This window comes from Mirounga angustirostris, unplaced genomic scaffold (assembly GCF_029215605.1).
Source record: "Mirounga angustirostris isolate CCGP_5_RB_7025 unplaced genomic scaffold, mMirAng1.0.hap1 SCAF_17, whole genome shotgun sequence".
Lineage (NCBI taxonomy): Eukaryota > Metazoa > Chordata > Mammalia > Carnivora > Phocidae > Mirounga > Mirounga angustirostris.
The window spans coordinates 39,431,045-39,457,638 of NW_026991725.1; the positions used below are offsets into that span (position 1 = coordinate 39,431,045).

Consider the following 26,594-nt stretch of genomic DNA (forward strand, 5'->3'; position numbering starts at 1 on the left):
CAGTTTGTAGAATTTGACAGCAGTATCAAGAGCTGATGAGGAAGAGAAGATGGAAAGGAGTCTAGCGACTTAAAAATCTCATAGCGTTCTCTGTGAGGTGACCTTTTTCCTGTTGGGGGCTCAACTTATTTAGGAGATAAAGAAGATACTCAGGCCTGTGATAGTATCATCATGTCATATCTGAGCTTATTGAAATGTTGCATCCCTTTCCTTATTCTTTATATCACAGTTTACTTTTTGTGTTCCTAAGTCGACTCATTTGTTTCCTACTAGTATTTGAAACATCATGTGGCCACCATAAGTCCTAACAAATTAACTTCTGATGAGGAGGGGAAAGGCCCACGTGCCCACCTTCCTGTGAAATTTGGGCATTGTCACGAAACTACCCCCATTGAGGAGACGTAGTTATGCTTAGGAAAGAAGAGGTTGAGAAAAACTTTTGGCCTGGTGTTTTATGACTTAAAAGTTTCAAATAGTAGTTTTTATATGTAAGTTTCTATTAATACCGGTAAGAACATTACTATGTCTTTTTGATGAAACTTTCACTGCTTAGACGTGCCAAGTATTTGGTAGCCCATCCCATTAGGATTTGTGTAAATCAGTCTTTCCAAATATAACATAAATTAGAAGCCCGTGCTTGTATTTTCTATTTAAAAGAAAAAACCCAAAACTTAAATTTTATAATTGAACTAAGAGTACTTTATAATGAATACATAAAATGAATATTAAATTTCTAGTAGAGCATGTTAAAGGTAACATTTTCGTTTTTTATTTTTAGTAACTTATTTTGTGGTTATTGTGATTATGGCCTGTTAAAAAAACTCCCTGACATATTTTGAACAGCTTCTAGAGAGTCATTTATGTTTATCTGCAATTACTCTTGTTTTTCTTTTTAGCTCAATTAAGAAAAACATAGTTAGCAGTCAGCGCAATGTGTATGAGTACTGGCTCTAGGGCCAGACGGATTGGGTTTGGAGCCCAGCTCTGCCACTTACTAGCTGTGGGACCTTAGGCAAGTGACTTTCCTCTTTCTATGTCAGTTTCCTGAGGATACCAATGGTACCTATTCCGTGGAGTTGTTACGAGGTCTAAGTGAGTTAATATATGTAAAGTGCTTAAAATAGCACATGGCATTTAGCACAGTGTAAGTATCATCTTACCAATATTTGAACAATGCCCAAGTTACTGCTTTCAGTTTCATTGCTACCTCCTTCAACAGCCTTAACCAAATGCTTCTTTAGCTACATCTACCCTAAAGTGGAATCGGCAGTTCCTAGGGCACATGTGGGTCAGTGTTGTCTGCAGAGAGCATATTCCTCTCCTCCATACCCAAATTTTACTTCAGTTGCCATTCTTCCAGTAGCCTCTATCAGGCTACCTGTATCTTACATGATGGATTTGTGTTCTAAACAACAGATCTGCTCTTACAGGGCCAAAGACTTTGTTTTACAGAAAACAGTGTACAAAATAACACATCAGTTCAAACGTATATATTCGAACATTCATCAAATTGGGGTTTTTTTCAAGCCAGGAAAACTGAATCGAGTCAAGGTGTTACTTAGGGAGGAATGAACCAGGGTTTTCAGTACTCCTCACATACATTCTCCACAATCAGTGATGTGAGTGAACCTTCCCTGAATTTTCTCTCCTCAGTTTTACCAGTTCCAAAAACTTTGGGTCAAGGGCGCAGTCCTAGAAAGAAGGAAGCAGGGACATGTAGGATTAGCTGCCAACATCATATCGTTCATGGCTCTTGTTAGTTCTCTGGCTCAGGAGGGCTCACAGGTGTCAGACCTTTTCCAATGAAGAGTGGGCTGCAGTCATTTACCCATGAGTGGCTCCCCCACCTGAAAGCGTTTGCTTTCATAAGTGCCTGTAGCACTTACACTGTGGGTTCCTGTGTATGTTTCTGTGGGTTAGGATAGTTGTATTATATCCAGGAGGTTCACACTGGCTCTAAGGTCCTACTATATGTACTCTGGCTAAAAGTCAGTTATAGAATCAAAGCCTACCTTAAATGTTCAGACACACTCAGAGATTCATTAGACACTTACTTTATCTGCCTGAATAACACTATCTGAGCTTGCTTTTCTGCCAGAGAGAATGTTTTAAACCAGGATCACTTGAGATTTGGAAACCAAATCTCTATAGCCGTATAGTGCTTTTTTGGAATTGTCCAAATATTTGCCAATCAAATTTTAGCTTTATTTAGTCTTGTTTTTTAAAAGCCATTTGCTATGAATAAAATTTATGAAAGAGAGGGGGCGCTTGAGTGGCTCAGTTGGTTGAGCTTCTGACTCTTGATTTCGACTAAGGTCATGATCTCAGGGTCGTGAGATCAAGCCCTTGCATCAGGCTCTATGCTCAGCATGGAGTCGGCTTGAGATTCTCTCTCTCCCTCTCCCTCTTTTTCTTTCTTTCTCAAATAAATGAAATCTTAAAAAGCCATTTTCTGGCAACTCCCACTGATGTGGTTATTGTTACATAGTTGTATGGTTTCTGGGCTTTGTTTGTGTCAAAACAGAATGTATATGTATATCTTTATAAACAGTCTAGAACTAATAATAATTTGTCTTAAGCTCTTCAAAGATTGGGAAAGATTTGCAGCAAATTGTAAGAAATACATTTATATATATGATTGTGTATGTGTATGTATTTGGATAAGTTAGGATTCTTAATCTACTGTTTATCAGCTCTTATAATATCTTCCTTGGACTTAAAAAATCTTTTATTCTCAAACTTAAAAATGAAGAGTTTTGATAAGCCATGATCTATGATTTCTGTGACTAAATGTTTTTGGGGAGTTATGTATGGGTAGGTTAATATGAATATGGAAAGCAGATTACAGATAAGTATCATTTTGAGTCTTTGCATACTACAGTGTGATATTTGACAGTGACTCCAGAGGTTTTTTTTTTTTCCCCCTCTTTGTTAGTTGCAGAATCCTATCAATGTCTGGTGAGATTTCAATAAAGAATATTGAACAACAGGGGTACCTGGCTGGCTTAGTTGGTAGAGCATGTGACTCTTGATCTCGGGATCCTGAGTTCAAGCCCCACATTGGGTATAGAGCTTACTTAAAAAAAATACTGAAGAACAAGACCATTTTTTTGCATTTTAAGATTCTGTTTCCATGGTAAAACTTGTACATTGCTTGAAAAAGATGAAATTTAGTTTTTATGAGACTAGCTGTAATAAAGATGAGTATTTGTGGCTTATTAGAGATGCGGGCACATCACATTTCCCATGTGAGCCTTGTGAAAAGTGCTATGACTGGCCAGGAGAGCAGCAGGCTCCCCAGGAGCAGGTGCTTCCTCATGGCCCTTCAGTGTCATGACCTCCAGGTTGGGGGGAAAGGGGGTATCTGGGGTTTCTTCAGTTGGCTCAGTCTGTTGCCTGTTGTCCGCTTTTTGCTGGGCTCACATTTTGCTGTTCATTGTGTGTACTGGGATTCGTCGCGTCTTCAACAAGTCTGGTGTTGCAGCACCATCTCCTGTTGCTTCTCCAGAGGCCGTCACTGTGTTGCTTATTTGCCTTTTTACTCAAATCTAATCACTCTGCATATGTGTCCAAATCAGGTTCTACAAATCACAAACCAGATGACATTCTAATAGTTACTTACTTTACGAAAATATTTACCACAGTTCACTTTTTTTAAGTTTTTTTTTTTTTTTTTAATTTTATTTATTTGACAGAGAGACACAGCGAGAGAGGGAACACAAGCAGAGGGAGTGGGAGAGGGAGAAACAGGCTTCCCGCGGAGCAGGGAGCCCAATGCGGGGCTCGATCCCAGGACCCTGAGATCATGACCTGAGCCGAAGGCAGACGCCCAACGACTGAGCCACCCAGGCGCCCCCCAGTTCACTTTTAACTTAAAGGAGCTCTTTTGGCAACATCTTTCTTTTTTTTTTTTAAAGATTTTATTTATTTATTCATGAGAGACAGAGAGAGAGAAAAGCAGAGGGAGAAGCAGGTTCCCAAGGAGCAGGGAGCCCGATGCGGGACTCGATCCCAGGACCCCGGGATCATGACCTGAGCCGAAGGCAGACGCTTAACCGTCTGAGCCACCGAGGAGCCCGCAACATCTTTCATTTAATTTTGGATCAGGATAGATTCCCTGTCAAGCTGTCATTAATATTGTGGATTTCTTTCCCAACAAAAAGGTTTTTTTAATTCTAAAAGTTATTAATCACAATTCAGTAAAGAAAAGTCAAGATAACTTCTAAAATCAATAATAGTGAATGTATTTTCCTTTCTAGGCCCCCCCCCCCCAATTATAGTCTGGGGACATAATTCCGTAATTTTTCTTGATAAATCTTTGGATTGTACCCAGTTTTTGCCAAATAGTCATCATAATACCCCTTAGTTTTTGGAGGAAACAGAAAAAGGAATTTAATACATTTCTAGTGATCTCCACACATTCCCAGGAATTAACAGAACAAGTCTGGTTGCTTTTCTAGTCTGCATGTGAGTCTGATCTCAAAATTAGTGTTCGGGGTGAGGAACAAAGCTGGGCAGACATTGTGGGGAAGGTAGCTAGAGAAGTTACTGGTTTATTAATTGCCAGGAGAAGCACCTAAATCAGAGATTGGAATTGCTTCTGTTTTGCTGGGTTAGTATATAGTTGCTATGGACCAGGCTTGTACCACTTGTGAAGCTCTGTGCCTTTGCTTTTTCTTGTACAAACCTATCTTGAATACCTGCTGTGAGCCAGCTCTTGCAGAGGTAGAGAAATGATAGACATGGCTACATACAAAGGAGTTGAAATCGACTGTGGTAGGGGCTCTCTGGGCTGTATTCATACCTTGGTAGTGGAAACGTGGAAGGAGGGTGATTAACTCCAGTGGGCTGTGCCAGGGAACCCTCATGTGGAGAAGAAGCCAAAAGGGTGATCCAGACACCGGGAGCAATATCATCGAAAGTGTAGAGATGTGAAGGGAGGGTTGTGGTGTGTTGGGGAATACCAACTCTTCAGAGCAGAGGTCGGCAAACTACAGCTTGTAATGCCAGATGCAGCCTGCCACCTGCCTTCGTATGGCCTGTGAGCTAAGAATGGCTTTTACATTTTTAACGGTTGAAAAAGAATCGATAATATTTCATGACACATGAAAATTGTATGAAATTCACATTTCAGAATCCGTAAATAAAGCTTTGATGGAACCCTCCCCCATTGGTTTACATATCGTCTAGCTGTTTTTGCACTATAACTGCAAGATTCCATATCGTGACAGAGACGGTACACGGCACTCCCCTCGCTTGGTATTGCTGTTCAGCATACACATGGCGAGGACACCATTACAACTTGACAGTGTTTCCAGTCCATGTGTATCAGCACACCACAATGTTTTATTTATTCCTTATTACCAGTGCTCGCCAATCATGTCAGGACAGGTGAGGAAGAGAAAAATGGACTTGGAATATCATGTTTTAGGGCATGATGGAGTGTGAATTCTTTTGTTATCAAATTAGGTAGCAAAGCTATCTTTAATTTTTTTTTTTTTTTAAGATTTTATTTGAGAGAGAGAATGAGAGACAGAGAGCACGAGAGGGAAGAGGGTCAGAGGGAGAAGCAGACTCCCCGCCGAGCAGGGAGCCCGATGCGGGACTCGATCCCGGGACTCCAGGATCATGACCTGAGCCGAAGGCAGTCGCTTAACCAACTGAGCCACCCAGGCGCCCCCAAAGCTATCTTTAGTAAGAGCTGTGCTGTGAGAAGACCCATCAACATTACCAGACTAAAGAGTTGTCACGATAGGCCCAACACACAGGAAGGAAATGGTTGGAAAAATTAGAAATCTTTTTTTTTTTAAAGATTTATTTGTTTATTTGACAGAGACACAGTGAGAGAGGCAACACAAGCAGGGGAGTGGGAGAGGGAGAAGCAGGCTTCCTGCGGAGCAGGGAGCCCGGTGTGGGGCTCAAACCCAGGACCCTGGGATCGTGACCTGAGCTGAAGGCAGACGCTTAACTGACTGAGCTACCCAGGCGCCCTGGAAAAATTAGAAATCTTAAAGGGACTGTTTTATCACAGCAGAATTTCTTCACAATAAGGAAAATGAGGCTATGACTGGAGTAAGTTTCTCCAGTGGCTCATTGATTAGCTGAGCAAGGAAAGCCATTTACTGATACTGACGATAGTGAATGAATTATATTGTGTGTGATTGCAGCAGCTGAAGAAATGTGTCCTGAGCAGACTTGTTTAAAAGTGTTAGCTTTTCGTCAAGAACAGCTTCTCAAAATGTGGAAGTCCCTGGGAGGAATAGCAGTAGTCAAAATACCAGGCAAATTATTTCATGTAGGTTTCCCTTGGGCTCTTGATGAGTCAACAGATGCCACTGTTACTGTTTAGTTGGTTTCTTCATGGAGTCAGTGCCTCATTTGAAGTGACTGAAGAATTGGCATCAATGAATAGTCTACTTAAAATAATGACAGCTGAGAATATTTTCAAAAAAGTTAGGGAAAAACTCAGTACAACCTGACGTATGATCTGCTAATACCTGTTAGCTGATGATGGTAAGAATGTGTAGAGCAGAAAAAGATTTAACTGGACAAATTTACAAAGCTTATGAAAATGTAAGGTGTTTAAAGTCTGTGGTTATTCATTGTATTATTCATTAGCAGGTACTTTGCAGAAAAATTTTTGAATCCATCGTGTCATTGAACTGTTAGAATCAGCAATGAACTTTACTCCCTCATGTGGACTTCACCATGAGAATCAATTCCATTAATTTTTGTTAGAGAAGCTGAATATTCTGGCATGCCCTACTACACAATAGTTTGATGGCTTAGCAGTGGTAAAGTTTTCTTATAATTTTCTGAGTTCAGGGCTGATGTTGAAATTTTTCTGAATGAGAAGAATCATTCTCAACCACTATTCTTGAATGCTGAATAGCTTTGGAAATTGGCTTTTCCTGCAGACTTGATAAGGTTTCTTAAAGACTTCAGCCTAAAATTACAAGACAGCTTCTTTGCAAACCTTAAATTGTAGTAAAGTTATTTTGACAACGAATGTTTGAATCATAAGTCGTGTCAAACTTTTTTTTAAAGATTTTATTTATTTGATAGAGCGGGAGAGCACAAGCAGGGGGAACAGTAGAGGGAGCGGGAGAAGCAGGCTCCCTGCTTGGCAGGGAGCCTGATGCGGGGCTCGATCCCAGGACCCTGGGATCATGACCTGAGCCGAAGGCAGGCGCTTAACCATCTGAGCCACCCAGGCGCCCCATGTGTCAAACTACTTTATACACTTCCTGTGTCCTGTCAAAAGTTAAAACGGGGAGACGAACCATGAGAGACTATGGACCCTGAGAAACAAACTGAGGGTTCTAGAGGGGAGGGGGGTGGGTTAGCCTGGTGATGGATATTAAAGAGGGCACGTGTTGAATGGTGCACTGGATGTTACACACAAACAATGAATCATGGAACACTGAATCAAAAACAAATGATGTATGGTGATCAACATAATAAAATAAAATTTTTAAAAAAAGTTAAAGGCAAGACTCCATTCCTACACAAAGTTACTGTGGATATGATTTCTAAACACAAACTACAGTTCTAGCAGTGATTTTGCTGCTTGATGTGAATGCAAAAGAAATTTCCTTATTTCAAAATCCATTTACCTGTGCAACTAAGGAGTTTACACCAAACTGTCAATTAGAAGCGATTAAAAGGCAACTATCAAGACTAATAGAATTCTGTAGGTGTCTTCTAAGAGAAGAATGTGCTCAATTAAAATGCTTGTGGAATGATAACAGCATTTGGCAGTACCTATCATTTTCAAAGATGTGAAAGACATTTTCAAAGATGAAATCTGTAAAATCTGATTATAGAATCTGCATTAACAGATGAACATTTGTAATCAATTTGATGAAAGGGACCTTAACTTTACAAATGTTATCCCATCCCCCCAAATCTGATCTTATTAGTAGAACCTCTACAAAAATTGTAGCCAATTACTAGATTTAAAATCTTTTTTTTTTTTTTTAAAGATTTTATTTATTTATTTGAGAGAGAATGAGAGAGAGTACATGAGAGGGGGGAGGGTCAGAGGGAGAAGCAGGCTCCCTGCTGAGCAGGGAGCCCGATGCGGGACTCGATCCAGGGACTCCAGGATCATGACCTGAGCCGAAGGCAGTCGCTTAACCAACTGAGCCACGCACGCGCCCACTAGATTTTGAATTTCATCAATTAAAAAAATGTGGAAGTTTGTTTTGTTCTGTAAGAACATATTATTCTCAGTTTGGCCTCTTGGCCCTCAAAGTCTAAAATACTAACTGGTCCTTTACAGGAAAAGTTTGCTAACCCTGCTCTAGAGTCTGGTTTGTTGTCGGGGAAGTGGCAGCAGGGCAGGTAGAGTCAGAGTGAGGTCATGTGACCCTATTCTAGAAGCCGTGGGAGACTAGATACAGATTAGAATACCAGCTCCTTTCTCCCCATTGCCTAGTTTTTCTGTTCGCTCTGATACTTTTCTGTTCATTCAGTTTGTTTAAATTCTCTTCACACTTCTCCCTGGACGAGAGTGAAGAGAGTGAAACACCCAAATTGATAAACCTATTAAGTGAGACAACTTGGAATAGGATTTAAAGTTTACCTGGAAATTGAACTGGTAGCAGTTTAGAACTTGATTTAACACCTCCTTCAGGGTGATGTAACTTACTGAATTTATTGTTAATCCCTTAAATGCTATCACTGGTAGTGGGGCAAGTGATTGAATTTAGATTTCCAATAGCCTGTTTTTTACTGTTACTTAGAGTTTTGGAAAATAAAAATAATCCAATAAATGTTGAAAGTATCATTTGATTTTTTTTTTAAATGTGGTTGCATATACTTGATTTTAAAAGTTTTTAGGTAAAAGTATTAATAGTTGTGTAAAGCGGTTTAGCAATATGATAGGTACATTATGACTATATCTGTGTAAAAATACCAAGAGAAAATTTACCAAAACGCTAACATTAGTGATGGGATTAAGGGCGATTTTCTCCATTTTCCAAAATTTTTGTAAGTGGGCGTGTGGCTTTCATAATCTTTTACATTTACAAATAAACCATTGCTAGGATAATTAATGTGATGTCCTGAAAAGGAGCAAAAGGTAGCTTTGATTTAAGCTCAGCCGTGGGGCAGACAGGAAGGCACTGCTTAGTAAAGATGAAGCTCTGAGCAATCGAGTATCCATCCCTTCTTCCTGTTGAAGGCGTGGCTTTCTGTGACAGAGCTCTTACTTGCCCAGGGCCTGTGTGGTTTCTGGACTGATTTTGGCCATAGTAGCTCACCAAGGCCTTGCAGTTTGAAACTATTCTATGTTACTGGCTTTTATTCTTGAGTGCAGGTATTCCTGGGAGATGGGAGTATGAAGCACTTAGTTGTGTGGCCCTTGTGCCTTCCCCAGAGTTTGGGGCGGGGGGCAGTGAGTAGTTGGTGTGTTTTCCCTCCTGTTGAATTAAAGAGTGAATCTCAACCTATTTAGTTTCTTAGATCTTGAACTTTCAAAGCCTTAAAATGAAAGAGATGGATTGGAGCTTAACAGTGACAGTTGTGCATGTCCACTGAAAATTTGTTGAATTTCAATCCATGAAAATAGAAAGTGATTTCTAAGTGGTTTTGTCCTTGCCTTCTGGGTACTGTATTGCCTGTTAGCAGAGGGTCAAGTGGGAGAGGGAGAATGGGAAATTCTGAACAAACATTCTGGTTCCTAGGTAGCAGATGGTACAGTTCCATTCATGATTTTAGCAAAAAGTTAGAAATTTATCTCCTCTGATTGCAGTTGGTTAAAAGTGGGCTCTCTGCCTGTGTAAATTTGGTCACTCAGCCCCTTCTCTCATGAGGGGCTTTTCTGCAGGACACTCTGCCCTATCTGCTGAGTTACAGGTTTCCTGCTGTGTGGTACTTTCCACAAGGGAATAGGGATTAGGCTTTCACCTCTCAGTGCTCTGCCTGCTGGCGGCATCATAAAGCTGTCGGTATTGCTTTGTGGGCTCTGCCCTACTGTGACTTCATTTCTTGTATTCATTCAGCAAACTATTCAGTTCTTACTTGCTGTCAAGGATTTTATAATCTAGTAGTAGAGAAAAATGTACAGATTATTAATATGCATTGCAGGATAAAGGCTATAAAAATGTCTAGAGAACATGCTGGCAAAACTTAGAGATTAACTTTTAACTAGGGACAAGGGCAGAAAGGGGAGGATAGGTGGAAGTCAAGGAAGGTAACATGGAGGTGGTGGCATCAGATTTATTACCATTGAATTCAGCCTTGAAAGATTTCTACAGGTAAGGAAGCGGACAAAAAGAAGAGTTAAAGATCTATTTGCAAGTCACCAAGGACTCCAGTTTTAGCAGCTGGAATGGAGAGGAATCAAGGGAATTAAGGCTGGAAAAAAAGTATTGGGCCAGATGTTTAGGCCTGGAATGCCAGGCTAAATGGTTGGTGCTTATCTGGAGCTACTGGGGGAAGCTAAAGACTTCTAAGAAAGTGAGAATTAAATTTGGGCTCTAGGAAGAATAAACAAGTGCTGTGTAGTATAAATTGGACAAGGGAGAGACTGGAAGCAAAGTACCAAGTCCCTGACCTACGACTTAAAGTGAGATAATTTGTTGCCTGGTGTCTGTCTTTCTCTGTGGCATCCCTGCCAGCCAGAGCCCTTGTGGAGCCCCGGTATTTGCGTGTGGCACCGTGGACATGGCTGCCCCAAGCAAGCAGGCTTGCTGAGACGCTCCTCCAAGAGGACAGACTATGCCCGAAGTCAGGGTGACTTCCCCTGGCGGCCTCCTGGTTTTTTTACTGAGGCACTGATACCAAGCAGACAGGCACCACTCAGAGTTGGCAGATTTAACAAATAAAAATATAGGATACCAGTTAGATTGGAATTTCAAATAATGGATACATTTTTATCAGTATGCCCCGTGAAATACTTGGTTTATCTGAAATTCTGATTTAACTGGGTGTCCCATGTTTAATCTGACAATCCTAACCACTCTTCACTCTTCTGCTCCTGGCCCTGGATTCTGCTTCCTCCTCTCCCATTTTCCACCTCTTACCTCCTGAGCTAGTCTCCTGGTGGGTCCAGAGTCAGATGGAGTATGTACTGCCCAGGAGGGATCTGCCTAGTAGTTTGGAGGATGGGTGTCCCATCTCAGTGCCAGGGTTTGGGACATGTGTGCAGCACGAGGTACAGCTTTCTGTCCAACCAGACAGAAAGAAAGACCTTGTGTTCCAGTGCCAAAAGGGACAGGAGAACATCAGGCCCTAGGGAGACTTCTGGGTTTCTGCCTGGTATCTCCAAATGTACCTGGGACCCAGAGATGATGTCCCTGCAGTTTGGCTCCTCCTGCACCTCACCTTATCCTCCTTTCCCCTTTCCAGTTCCTCTCTACCCCACTCACATCCCACAAAGGTACTTGGAACTCTTGGACCTAGACATACTCTCTAAGTTCATACTTAGCCCTTTGCCTAAAACATCCTTCCCCATTCTTTTTTTTTTTTTTTTTTTTTTAAGATTTTATTTATTTGACAGAGAGAGACACAGTGAGAGAGGGAACACAAGCGGGGGGAGCGGGAGAGGGAGAAGCAGGCTTCCCGCGGAGCAGGGAGCCCAATGCGGGGCTCGATCCCAGGACCCTGGGATCATGACCTGGGCCGAAGGCAGACGCTTAACGACTGAGCCAGCCAGGCGCCCCCATCCTTCCCCATTCTTCCACCCACCAGCACCTCCCCATTTCCCTTCCTCTCCCAGCCTGGGCCCCATACTCTGGGTTCCCAAGGAACCCTCAGCAAACCTCCTTTACAACCTTTTCCACACTTGATTGATTCTGCCTGTTACTTTTATGTCTCTCCCATGAAGGTATGGGCTTCCAAGGCAAGGACCTGCTTCTTCATTAGGGTCCTCAGTGCCTGCCACTGTGCCCGCACCTGGTAGATGATCAATAAATATGTGCTGAATGAACAGCAGACTGTTTGGAAGTTTTACTGCCCTTTAAACCTTTATTTGTATTCTTCAGGGAGCACCCAGCTCCAGCTTCCCCTGGCCCATACATACCCCTGGACACTTCTCCATACTTTAAGGCGGAGAGGATTTTTTTTTTTTTAGCACTTTTCATTAGCAGTAAAGAAAACCTGTCTGGAAAGTCTCAGCCCTCAACCTACCTGTCCCTACACCTTCTATATGCCCAGACTAATAAGGCCTCAAGTATCCTGGCATGAGCCACATCCTCTCACCTTTGTCCCATGCCTTCTAGCCTCAGGTGCTCCTCCAAGCCTGGACAGTTCCTTCAGGTCAGGTGGTTGTTCCCTCTGTGCCCCCTTCTGCACACGCTCTTCTGTGCCTTCTGGAATCATCCTCGTTGCTGGCATCAAATGCCCTCTGTCGAGCCATTTGTTGCCCGCACTGTTAGGGCTTAAGGGAATGAATAAAGAGAACTGTGCTGCCTGCCTGTCCCTGCTGTGTAGGGGCTCCCAAGTCTAAGACACCCTTCACCTGGACACATAGAGTGAGCAAAAACACAGATGGATGGCATGTTCTGTAAGGGGGTAAGTGGGTCTGGGGCCCTCCGCTGGGTGGTTCATGGGAGAGTGCTATGTTGGGGTCTCTTGGCTATTACATGCAGAGGAGAGGGACAAAGGTTGGGAGGAGGCCAAAAGGACAGTGCCCCCAAATCCCCAGGTTAGGCAGGGCGTAAACAGCCCCAGCTGCTGCAGGTATGCAGTTGTGAGACCACTGGGGGCAGGCAAGGCTGGGAGGGACAGTCTCTTCAGATGCTTCTGTAAAAGGAGCTCCTTCCCAGGCACTAACCTGTGTAGTGCTAGGAAGTGTCTCTGGGAGGAAGTCGGACAGTAATTTTCTGACTCAGTAGTTGAGAGGAACACCTTGTGACTTGGGCTTTCAGTTCCAAAGCAGCAGCCTGCCCAGCCCACAGCCTGGATCCCCAGCCCTGCTCCTGGGACAGGTGAGACCCCAGGGATTGGCAGGCAGACCTGGGCAGCAGAAGACCCTGCAGGAGTTTGGGAGCGGTTCCTCATGCTCTTGTTTGCAGCCCTTTGCCTGTGATCAGCCGTTTGGCCTGGGAAACCTCAGGGAGGGCTCAGAACTAAGCCACTGGTTAAGCCCTCCACTGGCTGCCATGGCAGACGGCTGACTGCTGTGGTCGACGGTTCTTGCTTTTCAGGCTGGCTTGGGATCTGGGTACTGGGAAGGGTCTGGATGCTGAGGTCCACCCTTAGCTCTGGGCCTCTTCTGGTGTCCTAATGGAACTAGCACCCCAGAGTAGGGCCCTCAGAGGCCGTGGTGGCTAATTTCATGCTGGGAAGCAAGGGGCTTAAGTCTCTGCTCCTGGCCTACCCTCCGTGGGGGCTCTCCCTGCAGGTACCTGAAGGAATTCCGCACGGAGCAGTGCCCACTCTTTGTGCAACACAAATGCACTCAGCACCGGCCCTACACCTGCTTCCACTGGCACTTCGTGAACCAGAGACGTCGCCGGTCCATCCGCCGTCGGGACGGCACCTTCAACTACAGCCCCGACGTCTACTGCACCAAGTACGACGAGGCCACAGGCCTCTGCCCGGAGGGCGACGAGTGAGTACTCCCCCTCCCCTCCCTGCAGCCTGCCCTCAGAGGAGCCTCATGTCTCCTGAGTCAGGTGCCCTCAGAATAGGCCAAGCAGAGTCTGAGAAACCAACCAGAGGCTGCTTTTGGGAGTACTGTTGCAGCCTGGCCTGCCTTCCTGTGGCCTGGACCTGGGCTCAGACCCCACCATCCTTTGGGGGAGGCCCCTTCTTCTTTACCCACTTTTGGGAAACCCTACACAGGCTTTTCTTCTGCTAAGGAGAAGAAAAGGCAAGCCTGGGGACATCACTCTGAGAGGGAGCATTTGTTGACCCTGCTTGTTTGAGCCTTGCAGAGGTGGTAATGGGAAGCACTGCTGGGGGTCTGTGGGTACAGCTCACTGAACCATCCCTGCACTCACACTTCTCCCAGAGGTACAAGGCTTATTCCTTCCCACCCCCTGAGCCCCCTGCCCCCAGCCTAATAAGGCACTGGGGCATGAGAGGGTACGCCCATGCTTTGAGCAGGCCGTTTCTCTGTGGACCCCTGCAGATCCAGCCAGCACTTGCGCTCCCAGGAGTGTGCCCCCCTCTGGAGCTTCTCTTCAAGTCAGCCCAGGGCCCTGGCCAAGTAGCCTCTGAGAGGACTTGCTGAGCAGGCTGAAGTGGGAATCCTGGGCCCTGATGGGCCCCCATCAAGCTGCAGCATCCAACAGGTGGTGGGAGGGGGGGTCTGTTACCGCAGCAGGGCCCATCACTGCTGGCCTCCTCAGTCAGCGCACCATCCGGGTCATGGGGAAAGCCTTCAACAGGGAGGGGAGGGGAGGGCAGGGGCTGATTGCCCAGGCTCCAAGGGCAAAGGTGAGTGACCCCCCCCCCAACGTTTCAGGTGCCCGTTCCTACACAGGACCACAGGGGACACTGAGCGCAGATACCATCTGCGCTACTACAAGACTGGAATCTGTATCCACGAGACAGACTCAAAAGGCAACTGCACCAAAAACGGCCTGCACTGTGCTTTTGCCCACGGGCCCCATGACCTCCGTTCCCCTGTCTACGACATCAGGTGGGCTGGATGCCATGCTGGGCTGATGGCTCTGGGCCAGGGTGGGGGCCTGGCTGCTGACGCGGGTACTGCCATAGATGGAGTGCAGGGGCTGGCACTCTGCTTCCCCCCTCATGCCCCGTCCCCGCTCTGTCCTCTCCTTTCCTCCCAGAGAGCTCCAGGCCATGGAGGCCTTGCAGAACGGCCAGACCACAGTAGAGGGCAGCATAGAGGGCCAGACGGCTGGGGCTGCGAGCCATGCCATGATAGAAAAAATCCTCAGTGAGGAGCCACGGTGGCAAGGTAAAGGTGGCCCCACAGATGGCCGTGCCTCCTCTGCCAGATGTTTGTCCTCTCTCCTCTCCTGCCCATAGCTGCCCTAAGGATTTGGCTCACCGCCACTTCTTCATCCCTCCTTACATCCAACCACAGCCCTTTCATTTGGGGGCCCTTCTGGGGACTTTCCCAGACACATTTTGCCCTTAGGTGTGTTTATATAAAGGTGTTCTTGACCCTTCTGAGGTTGCCCTTTTTGATTCTATGAGCCTTGAGTGTCTCCAGTGAGGGATGGTGTTCTTACCTCTCTGCTGGGTCTCAGTCTTGGCATTGGCACATGAGGAGGTGGCCGGAGCTCCTGGACCCTTTCCCAAGTGGCTTCTCCTGCCCCACCTGCCTGACCCCTGCCTCTGGCCCCCTTGTGTAGAGACTGCTTATGTGCTGGGGAACTATAAGACGGAGCCGTGCAAGAAGCCCCCGAGGTTGTGCCGCCAGGGTTATGCCTGTCCCTACTACCACAACAGCAAGGACCGGCGGCGGAGCCCCCGGAAACACAAATACAGGTCCTTTGGCCCAGGCAGGCCAGTCATGGGAGGGAGGGGTGGCAGGGAAGGGATTGTGGCGGGGGCTGCTTCCAGTGTGCTCGCAGGGAGGCCGGGAGGCCAGCCCTGGGGATTGCAGGGTTGCAAGGCCCAGGTATAAGGGGAGGGAGTAGCAAGATAAGCTGAATGATGGGGAGTCCTCTGGGATCCTCCTGTGGTGTGAGATGAGGATCTTAGGTCAGATCATCTCTAAGACCCCTCCAGTTCTGATCCTGAGGGATGACTGCCGGGGCCAAGCCATCGTGTGGGAAGTACAGTTCTGGCTATAGCCTGGCCCTCCTGGAGCTGCACAATGCTTGGCATGAGGACCTGGCGGAAGGGGACAAAAAGTGTCCTTCTTGTTGGTAACGGCCGTGCTGCACCACAGAAGCAGAGCCTGGCTTCCGGCTCCATTAAGGCTCTCACTGTGTAGCTCGTCTTTTCTCTTTGTGAGCCTGGCCCTGTGAAGCAGGGAGACCAGGGGAGGGGTCCTGAACAGGCATCTAGTTGGCACCCCCCAGCTCCTGATCTCTCCCTCTCCTGCGTCGCTCTGACCCTGCCGTCTAACCGGACCAGGTCATCTCCGTGTCCGAACGTAAAGCATGGGGATGAGTGGGGAGACCCTGGCAAGTGCGAGAGCGGCGACGCCTGCCAGTATTGCCATAGCCGTACGGAGCAGCAGTTCCACCCGGAGGTGGGCCAGGGCCGGGGGGGCTGGGGGGGCTGAGGGGGGCCTCACATGCCCGGGAGGGGCAAGGAAAAAGGAACGGAGGGCCTGGGCCTGGGCCTGGGCTGGGGAGGCTGGGGCGGGGAGCAAGGAAAGAGGAGGGCCGGGGCCGGGGGGTGCTGGGGGTGCTGGGGGGGCCTCACGTGCCCTGGGGGGGGGGCAAGGAAAAAGGAACGGAGGGCCTGGGCCTGGGCTGGGCCTGGGGGAGCTGGGGGTGGCCTCACGTGCCCGGGGGGTGCAAGGAAAGAGGAACGGAGAGCCTGGGCAGATGGGGCAGAGCTCATGCTGACAGCATCCTGGAAGAGGCCTCCGTCCACACAGTGCCTAAAGGAGCCCTGTACCCTAATTTGGTAACTTGCCTTGTGCTGAGCCCATAGTCCCTGAGCAGCCCCCTGCTCCCAGTTTTGTTTCCCCCCAGCCTCCTGACAGGGAAGGCATGGACTGGGCATAGTGACCTGGCCATTCTGGGCTTTGTACCACTCATGATGCTTACAATCCAGTGACATGAGGATTTAAAAAAGAAAGCCCCTTCCAGGTGTTTCAGATCAGAGCTTATAGTACCAGCAACCTCGCTGTTGTATGTCCCCCGCCCACTGGCCCCATGGTATAGCTTGGGCCATGTCAGTGTCCCAAGATCTGATAGGGTATATAGAGGCACATGCTGTTCATGGGTACGTGGAGGCTAAGACATCCTGAGATAGACATATGGACAGAGGCCACCTTATGTGGGTAGAAAGTTAGACATAGATCCCAACTCAGGGTGCCCCATGGTGGGTGGGTGTTGCCTGTGATCTTGGCTTCCTTAATGTCCAGGGACATTTGGAGGTCACAGCCCTGGCCAAGACCCTGAGTGGAGAAGCAGCATGAAGAAGATCCCTTTGTGAGGGCCGAAGCAGGGCTGGTTGAACCTGTGACCCTAGAAGGGAGGGTGTCCTTGGCATGGGGGTAGCCATATCTGCTTCAGGAGTTTGAGTATCAAGAAGTCAGTAGGGAGAGACTTAGGGAAGTGGCATGGAATGGGGAGGAGAAAGGTTAGATTACTAAGCTAACCCTCCTATGTTGAAGGCACCCATGCCTGCCCGTCTCTCTCTGCCTAAGCCTGACCTGCCTCTGCTCTACCCTCCAGATCTATAAATCCACCAAGTGCAACGACATGCAGCAGTCGGGCAGCTGTCCCCGAGGACCTTTCTGCGCCTTCGCCCACGTAGAACGTATGCTGTGCCCATTGGCCTCTCCTCCCTCTCTTCCCCTCACCCTCTGCTCAGGTTCAGTCAGAGGAGCGGCCTCTCATCTGCTGGCCCACAGCGGGCTCTGTCCTCACTGGAAATTCCGGGCCCCCCTGCACAAACCCCCTGGAAATGGCCTCAAACCCTGGAGCTTCCAAGGTCGTGAGATAGAGAGCAGGACTGGGCCCCTAGTCAGGCACTCACAGTCCCAGGCAGGGTGAGGTGCCCTCACGGAGCCAACTAGGCAGATCTCAGCAGCCACTCCATGCCACATCCATGGCAGACGTCACTAATGAAACATGGCGCTCCGTCCTGCTGAGAGCAGAGCTGTCCAGTGAAAATATACCGCAACCTTCATGTCATTTTATTTATTTTTTATTTATTTATTTTTATTTTTTATTTTTTTAAAGATTTTATTTATTTGAGAGAGAGAGACAAAGAGAGCAGAAGCAGGGACAGAGGGAGAGGGAGAAGCAGACTCCCCACTGAGCAGGGAGCCCGACGTGGGGCTCGATCCCAGGACCCTGAGATCATGGCCTGAGCTGAAGGCAGACGCTTAACTGACTGAGCCACCCAGGCGCCCCAACCTTCATGTCATTTTAGATTTTCTAGTAACTATGTTTAAAAAAAAGTAAATTAATTTTAACAATGTATTTTTAGTTAATTCAATACAAAATTATAATCATTTCAAAAATAGTGTAAAAAAATCAGTATTTTACTTTTTTTTTTTTTCCCTCCAAACGAAGTCTTTGAAATCTGTTGCACACTCGAATAGGTAGGTGCAGCATGTTTCAGTTCAGACCAGCCCCTCGTAGCCACATGGGGCTCATAGCTGCTGCATTGGACAGCATGGCTCTCGGTTCTTACACTGCACTCTAGACCACCACTGCCCATCTCGGAGATGGAGCTCAAGTTAAAACTCGTGTCCACCACAAGCCACTGCTCCGACTGTCGTTTACCTGTTCTCAGGCTCAGGCCTTATCTCTGGGATTAGAAGGCCCTGGGAGGGGGGAATATATTCTTGGCACAGAGGTCATCCCCAGCCATGGGCAACTGGGCCCACTGCTTGAGGCAACACAGGGAAGTAATTAATGGCTCAGGCTTTGGAGTAGTACAGATCAGAGTTCAAATCCCAGCTCTTTTGTTTCCTAGCTCTACCACCTAGGGAGATTAACCTTACCTCTCTGAGCCTCAGTTTTCTTATCTGTAAAATGGAGACCACAATATTATTTGCATCCTCTAGTCATTGTGAAGATTCACAGTTAATACAAATTGCCAGGTACAAAGTAAGTGCACAGTATGCGATATTAACAGAAAGAAGGTAGGAGCCTTCCCTTTGTGTACAGGGGGTGCATGGTCTCCTTTGAAGAAGACCCAGATGTGTTTTTGGAGGGACAGAGCTGGCACAGGAGCCTTCTGACACCCTGATCCTGTTTCTTGCAGAGCCACCCCTCAGTGACGATCTACAACCTTCTTCAGCTGTGTCGAGCCCCACTCAGCCGGGTCCCGTCTTGTACATGCCATCTGCTGCCGGAGACTCGGTGCCTGTGAGCCCCTCCAGCCCACATGCCCCTGACCTCAGCGCTGTACGTGCCTGTCCAGGGAGTGGGTGGGCACCATGCCTAGCCAGGAGTCAACACCTGCCTCTAATGCCCCCAGTTCCCTCCCAGCCTGTGCTTGGTGGGCCCTGGTATTTTGCCTCAGGCCAAGGGGGTTCTACTCTTTCTGCCCCAGGGTTTTTCTTTCAAAATCTGGTAGAGGGTGGTGTACCCAGAGCCTGTGTGGGTCAGCCTGAATAGAGCTGGTAGAAGGGACACAAGCCTTCTGTCACACTCCCACATAATTTCCTCCTGAGGTTCGGGGTCCCTGCATGGTAGTTGCTGCCCACTGGCAGATGAAAACAGAACTGAGCCCCTTGCTGAGGAATCTCCCTCTGAGGAGGGGGTGGAGGGTGGGCCATGCCCCAACCCACGTTGTGCCCACAAAGCCGCTCCCTTTCTTCTCTGCAGCTCCTCTGTAGAAACAGCAATCTAGGAAGCCCATCTAATCTCTGTGGCTCCCCCCCGGGCTCCATCAGGAAGCCCCCGAACCTGGAAGGCATTGTCTTCCCTGGGGAGTCTGGCCTCGCCCCTGGCAGCTATAAGAAGGCTCCTGGCTTTGAGAGGGAAGACCAGGTGGGAGCTGAGTACCTGAAAAATTTTAAATGCCAGGTAAGGGATGTAAGGGGAAGCCCAGTGAGGTTAGCTTTCTCCCTGCATGGGTCAGGAGAAGCCCTGGAGGGCTGTCTTGGCCCAACTATGGGGAACATGATTGGGAGCTAGGAGGTCCCTGTCTTCAGCCTCTGCAACACTAAGCAGAGGGAGTGAGGCCGTCCCGTTTTACAAGCGAAGACAGGAAGGTTAGCATAGCCAGGTACCTGTCACGGAGCCAGTTAATAGAGGAGCAGGGACTCCTATCTCGGTCTTCTGACCCCATAGCTGGTCTTTCCCCTGCCCTATGCTGCCTTGACGGAGTGGCAGGGCCTTGGGGAGCAGGACAGAGGGTCTCTAATTGGTCTTACCTGAGGCTTGGAGTCACCAGGGAGAAGAGGAACAGCTCCCCTGGTTCCTACGGTAGGGAAAGGAGTAAGGGTGGGGAGGGAGAGCAGGGTACGTGGTGTAGAGGGGAATTGCGTGACAGGTGCCGTCAGCCTTAGTGGGCCATGGCAGGTTGATGCTTGGGAGGACTCCTGGACTCAGGGGCCCTCCCTAGGACCACACTCATCTCCTGTTCTCTGACTTTTCTCTCTCAGGCCAAGTTAAAACCCCACTCACTAGAGCCCAGGAGTCAAGAGCAGCCTCTGCTTCAGCCCAAACAGGTATATAGCTCTCAGCCCCGTGTCTCCCCTTCTGGCACTTGCTATTGATAGGACAGGCCCAGAATCCCTGGCCTCAGGGAGTGGGGCCACTGCTTTCCCCACAAGCTGAGGGCAGGGCTAAAGTGGGGCCCTAGCCCCAAATCCAGAGAGGGTGGGGTCAAGCCCTGGAACCTGTCACCTCCTGGACTCACTCATCAGTCAAAAACAATATTTCTTGAATGTCGTACTATGCTAGGCACTGGACTGACTTCTCCCTTCCCCTACTGTAGGACTTGTACACTTAGGGTGAGTGGGCCCTGCAGCCTGCAAGGCCCAGCTCTCCAATTCCAGCCTCTCAACAAGGTGTCGAGTGGGTGGGGTCCTGTCTGGGCATGGGGGCATCCGGATGAGAGCTGGAACGCACCATTTCCTTCTGCCCCTCCCAGCCCCCATCTCTAGCCCCTGGCCATGGCCTCCATGAGCGGGCATCCCATTGCTTCCTCCTCACTCTTTCGTTGCAGGACATGCTGGGCATCCTTCCCGTGGGCAGCCCCCTGACCTCAAGCATCTCTTCTAGTATCACCTCCAGCCTGGCAGCTACTCCCCCTAGCCCTGCAGGCACCAGCAGCGTCCCTGGCATGAATGCAAATGCTCTGCCCTTCTATCCCACCAGCGACACGGTAGAGTCAGTCATAGGTAACTAGGCCATTTCTGTTGCCAAGTCCAGGACTGGATCTGGAGTTAGAGAAGCTAGGTCTCTGGAGTGAGATTCAAACCAGCGTACTTGTCACTTTAGACATTTATCTTGGGAGAGTTAGAGGGTGGGCACTCTGAGCCCTTTGAAAAGGGAAAATGAGCCCAAGGTGTGGCCCAAGACTAGACCTTATAGGAAAGTAGCCCTTCAGTTTGCACTGTTGTGCAAATTAGAAAGAGAGAACTCTTCCTCTGGACAAGTGCAGTCTCATTCCACGACGCAGGTCATTCAGCCCTCGCTCATTCTCTCACTAGGTATCGTTGTGTAGTGAACAACCTGCGCAACTGTCCTCAGAGTTCCTGGCCATGTGAAGCCACTGCCCTTCTCTCTCAGCAGTCATTTATGGGTGCTACTTCGTGCCAGATCGTGTTTTAGGCACTGGGATGTTAAGGGATGCAGACAGGGTGTTCCTGTTGTTCCCAGCCTCCCAGTCTAGTCCAGCAGAGGGCAGGGGATATTTGTCAAGCACCTACTCTGCAGTAGCCACTGAGGGCCCAGAGGCTTGCTTGCCCCCAGAGAACGCAGGGATGAGACATGTGAGCTGTAACAGCAGGAGACAAGACCTCTGTCAGAGTCAGGAACCCTGCATTGGGTCCCCCGGAGGTATCAGTGAAGATTTCGGAAAAGCCGCCTTCTGAGCCGGACTTGGCGAGGCAGATAGCTCAGGGCATCCGTGTTGGCAGAGCGGCAGCCCGACAGGCAGAGGCTCGAGAGCATGGGTCTAGTGGGACTGAGCGTGAAGAGGAGGCAGTGGAGGGCAGGTGGGTCCTGGAGGCGAGGCCTGGAACCTCAGGGTGGTGTGGCCTCTCAGGAGGCAAGGAGGCTCACACCCCAATCTGTCTGTCTCCAGAGTCTGCCTTGGATGACCTGGACCTGAACGAGTTTGGGGTGGCCGCCCTAGAGAAGACTTTCGATAACAGCACGGTGCCCCACCCAGGCAGCATCACAATTGGTACTGGGCAGCGGGTGGGCAGCGGGCGGGCAGCGCTCGAGGGAGGGCTCTCGTAGGGGTCCAGCCTGGCCCAAGATGGGCAGATGAGCTGCCCCCTGCTGGTGTGGCTCCGCATCGCTTGCCCTGCCCTTACTTGCCCTCCGGGGCCTCTCTTCCAGGCGGCAGTTTGCTGCAGAGTTCTGCACCCGTGAACATCCCTGGCTCCTTGGGCAGTTCTGCTTCCTTCCACTCAGCATCCCCGTCCCCTCCTGTCAGCCTCTCCTCACATTTCCTGCAGCAGCCCCAGGGCCACCTGAGCCAGTCAGAAAACACATTTTTGGGGACCTCAGCATCACATGGATCTTTGGGTAAGAGAGTGTGTGTGTCTCTGAGACCTGGGACAGGATCTGGGCTTTTGGAAAGTGCTTTGTCCACAGCCAGAGGCAATGCAGAATGAGGTTGAAGCAAGTGGCTTATGGCTTGGAGGTGGATCAGGTCCCTGTCCCGTGTTTCCCTTAGCTGGGTAAAACTAGACAAGCAACTTAGCCTCTCTTAGTTGCCTCGCTTTAAAATTTGTATAATGGCAGCATCCTCCTTCTAAGACGGTGGCGAGGCTTAAATGAAACAACATGGGTGGAGTGCTGGGCACAGGGCCGCTGTGCAGTGAGAAGCAGTGGCCTCAGGTGCCAGGGCCTGGGTGCTGTTCCTGCCAGTGTGCTGGTTCTGCGCAGTCGCCCAGAGCGCTTGGAAGCGGACTCACAACAGCCAGCTTCACCGGAGGCAAAGGGAAAAATCTGAATAGGCTCAAAGTGGCCTTCCCGGTAAACAGAGGCACCAGGCAGACCTAGCTGTAACCCCAAAGGCTATTTGCTGAACACAAGTGTTAGAATGGTATGGACTGTGCCTTCTGGCGGGCACGTCAATCACAGCCATTGGAAGCAGGGTGTGGAGAGCTGCACGCTCCACCACCGCGGGCAGGGTTCCCTCTCGTGGGCGGGCTGGTGTGAGTGTTCGCTGAGGTAACACGTAAAGCAGCTCGGTACCCAAACCGCCGCGTCTGCTCTTAGTTCCCCTCCTGTTGGAGGAGATAAGGAATAATCTCTGCTGAGGGTGCTGGGCTTCCTGGTCACACTGAGCCTGAGCCTCTGAGCCACATTTGACATTCTGACCAGGCTGGGAGCTTCCTAATCTCACTCCAGAGATCAGGGCAGCACGTTGATTTCTTAGTATCTTTCCAGCTTTGGAGGTGGCTGTTACATTTCATGTTGAGTCTGTCAGGTTTAGATGCTTTGTGTTACATTTGTCTGACTTGCTCCTATTCTGGAAGCATCTTGATTGTAGCCCTCACTGGCTGCACATTCATTCACTCTTTCTCCATGTAGTTACTGAGCGGAGTTACAGGTACACTGTGAGCTCAACAGTCCCTGCTGGTATGGAGCCATGGTCTAGTCGGGGAGGCAGAGGAGCACGGACATGAGAGCATATGTAGGACTGTCACTGTTGTGTGGAGGCAAAGGCCTGGGTTTGTGATTCAGAATAATAGAGGGGACATGAGCGGGATGCAGTCGAGAGAGGAAGCGGCTCCTCTCCAAGAGAGGAAATGCTGCCTGAGCGTGAGCAGAGGTCCGTGGGAAGAGCTTGCTGCTGGGACGGTGTTGTGTTGGTTCTGAGTTCCCACCTCTGAGACAGGGCACATAGGCTCATAGGTTGTGCACATCTCAGGCTCTCCACACAGGATGATGTCGCTCATATTTTGGGTGCACTGGTATTGCTTGGAGGCTTCTGGAACATTCTGGCTGGATTAGTGGAGAAGAGAGTGAGAAAGAAATTATTAGAATAAGCGTGGGCAGAGTGAGGCCAGACGTGGGTATGGATCCCCCTCTAGAAGATAGGGGCTGCCCTGGGGGCCACAGAGGAGGGCACATGGTGTTAGTAAACATCTGTGGAAAGACTGAGCGAGTATGGTTGGAGGAGCATGCAGCGTAGCTTATTGGAAAGAGGAAGCCTTTGGAGTCAGATGCTCTGACTGTATACTGGCTCCAGTATTTACTGTTTGTGTGATTTTTTTTTTTTTTAAGATTTATTTATTCATGGGGCGCCTGGGTGGCTCTTCGGTTAAGCATTTGCCTTCGATTCAGGTCATGATCTCAGGGTCCTGGGATCAAGCCCCGCATCAGGCTCCCTGCTCTGTGGGGAGTCTGCTTCTCCCTCTGCCCTTAAGCCCCACTCATGCTCTTTCTCTCAAATAAATAAATTAAATCGGGGGGGGAGATTTATTTATTTATTTGTTTATTTGAGAGAGAGAAAGAGGGCATGGAGGAAAGGGCAGAGGGAGAGAGAATCTCAAGCAGACTCCCTGCTGAGTGCGGAGCCCCACATGGGGCTCGATCCCATGACCCAGAGATCATGAGCTGAGCCAATACCAAGAGTCAGATGCCCAAGCGACTGAGCCGCCCAGACGCCCCTACTGTTTGTGTGATTCTTAGCAACGCATTGTATCTGTTTCCTTATAATAAAACAAGGGGAATGAAGCCAGGGCTCCCTGAACTCCTCCTGTTCTAGCTGTGCCATCATCTGAGGCTCTGGCCTGTGTTTTTGCCCCTCAGCCTCCTCCCAAGCCTTACAGAAGATGCAAGAAGGCTCTCCTCCCTCTAGCCTAAAAGTCAGTTCACAATCATAAATAGCCTCCTTTACAGACTGCTCTCCCTGCAGTACTTCCCAAGTCCTCCGAATCACCCTGTGAGGCAAATGATGGGATCCTCACTTTACAGATGAGGATGCTGAGCCTCAGAAGTTAAGTGCCAAACGTTGAGTAGCAGGTGGTGCTACAGTAGGTCTGATGCAACTGTGGGCCCTACACGTTCCTGTGAGTTTCCCCAGCCTGACGTTGCTGAAGCCTTGCTCAGCTAGCCCCCTGAAGCCTCCCAGAGAGGGGTGGACAGGACCAGGGCCTGGGCGCAGGCCTGAAGCCCTCCGGAGCTCTAATATTCTTCCCTTTCCCGAGGCAGGTCTGAACGGGATGAACAGCAGCATCTGGGAGCATTTTGCCTCTGGTAGCTTCTCCCCAGGCACTTCCCCTGCCTTCCTGTCAGGGCCAGGGGCCGCTGAGCTGGCCCGGCTGCGGCAAGAGCTTGAAGAAGCCAACGGCACCATCAAGCAGTGGGAGGAGTCCTGGAAGCAGGCTAAGCAGGTACTGGGCCCCACACCCACTCGCCTTCCCAGGGCCTGAGTCCATCTTACACAGAGCAGGCGCAGGGGTGGGAGGGCGGGGGTCCTGGAGGACAGAGCAGAAGCTCCGTTTTAGTCACTCTCTTCTGTGGAAACACTTGCCTTGCCAATCAGGACCTGGGGTGGCTGGTGCCCCAGGCCCGGAACTCCCACTGTGAGTTGCTTCTTTGGTTTGGTCGCACAGCGGTGCTGGCCTCTCCCCAGAAGTCCGGGCTTCCCAGGGCTCCCGGTCCAGGGTTCTAGGTTTTGAGATGGTTCCTCTGTCCAGCCGCAGCCCGGCTGCTCCTGCAGGTGCTCGCCAGCAGCATGCCCAGCTCTGCCTGGTGCTCCCCTGCTGTGTTGGGCTCAGCCCCCTTCCCTGCCTAGAGAGGGTCTCTTGCAGGCCCTGACATCTCTCTCCTCTGCAGGCAGTGCCCGCCTCCTCCCTTCCCAGACAGCTGACCCAGCTCCCCAGCAGGCCCTGCAGCCACAAGTGGCCCATGCAGGCTCCCAGAGAGGTGCTTGCAGGGGACACGGGGGCAGGGGGCCATCATGATGAGGCGCTGTGTGTTGGGCCCACAGGCTTGTGATGCCTGGAAGAAGGAGGCAGAGGAGGCCGGTGAGCGGGCCAGTGCAGCGGGTGCTGAGTGCGAACTGGCCCGGGAGCAGCGGGATGCACTGGAGGGGCAGGTTAAGAAGCTACAGGAAGAACTGGAGCGGCTGCACTCGGGCCCCGACCTGCAGGCCCTGCCCACCTTCTCCGACCTGGAGGCCCTCTCGCTCTCCACCCTCTACTCCCTCCAGAAGCAGCTGCGGGCCCACCTGGAACAAGTGGACAAGGTCAGCCCAGGAGGTTAGGGGAGCGCTGGGTGGGGGCATACAGTAGCCTCAGCCAGTACTTGGACTCTGAGGGGTCCTTGCTGCTCTAGGGACAGCCACCTTCCTTCTGAGAGCCTCTGCCCAACTGGGCTGACACAGGATGCTGCCTGCAGGTGGGGAGGTAGGAGGAAATGTCACTCCTTGCGGAGGTGAGAAAGGTGGAGGTGGAGAGGTATCAGTGCTCACCCCCCACAGTTCGGGCAGGGCTGACCCAAGCGACATCACTGGGCCTGGGCCTTCAGTGGCATCGAGATGCTTGTCCTGTGAGCGCTGCAAATACCAGCACACATTCCAGGAATGTTAGGTTAGGTCCCCAGAGCTGCTTTGCATTCCTAGGTGCCCGGCTGGATGCCCGGGGAGCATGGCACAGCAGAAAAATACATTCTTTCTTTGGGCATTTGTAGCCAGGCCTCATGGTTCTCATCTGGGGACTCAGGGTCACTGCAGGATCAAGCGAGGCAGGGGCTTTGTGGGAGGAAGAGCCTGTCGGGCAGGAGCTGTGGAGCAGCCCTGGGCCTCCCCGCTCCCCGGTGGGGCCGGAAGCAGACTTTGGGAGCCTGGAGGGCAGCAGCCTGAGCTCCAGCTCTGCTCTCCCACTTGTC

The 26,594-nt window shown here is 49.7% G+C and overlaps 1 protein-coding gene across 16 annotated transcripts in view; it reads left to right on the forward strand.

Annotated features, from left to right (window-relative positions):
- UNK (unk zinc finger) overlaps nt 1–26,594 on the forward strand; it is a 34,731-nt gene that overhangs the window by 6,554 nt on the left and 1,583 nt on the right. For 8 of the 16 annotated variants that reach the window (XM_045888449.3, XM_045888445.3, XM_064583561.1 and 5 more), the window contains 14 exons: nt 13,352–13,561; nt 14,420–14,596; nt 14,748–14,878; nt 15,279–15,414; nt 16,009–16,126; nt 17,286–17,370; nt 18,829–18,971; nt 19,395–19,595; nt 20,177–20,242; nt 20,743–20,917; nt 21,826–21,927; nt 22,086–22,274; nt 24,915–25,096; nt 25,696–25,953. In XM_045888449.3, the coding sequence (XP_045744405.1) occupies nt 13,352–13,561; nt 14,420–14,596; nt 14,748–14,878; nt 15,279–15,414; nt 16,009–16,126; nt 17,286–17,370; nt 18,829–18,971; nt 19,395–19,595; nt 20,177–20,242; nt 20,743–20,917; nt 21,826–21,927; nt 22,086–22,274; nt 24,915–25,096; nt 25,696–25,953 (2,173 nt within the window). Of the gene's footprint in view, nt 1–3; nt 12,520–13,351; nt 13,562–14,419; nt 14,597–14,747; nt 14,879–15,278; nt 15,415–16,008; nt 16,127–17,285; nt 17,371–18,828; nt 18,972–19,394; nt 19,596–20,176; nt 20,243–20,742; nt 20,918–21,825; nt 21,928–22,085; nt 22,275–24,914; nt 25,097–25,695; nt 25,954–26,594 lie in introns of all 16 variants that reach the window. The other 8 variants (XM_054510693.2, XM_064583565.1, XM_064583564.1 and 5 more) reach the window with 3 other exon arrangements.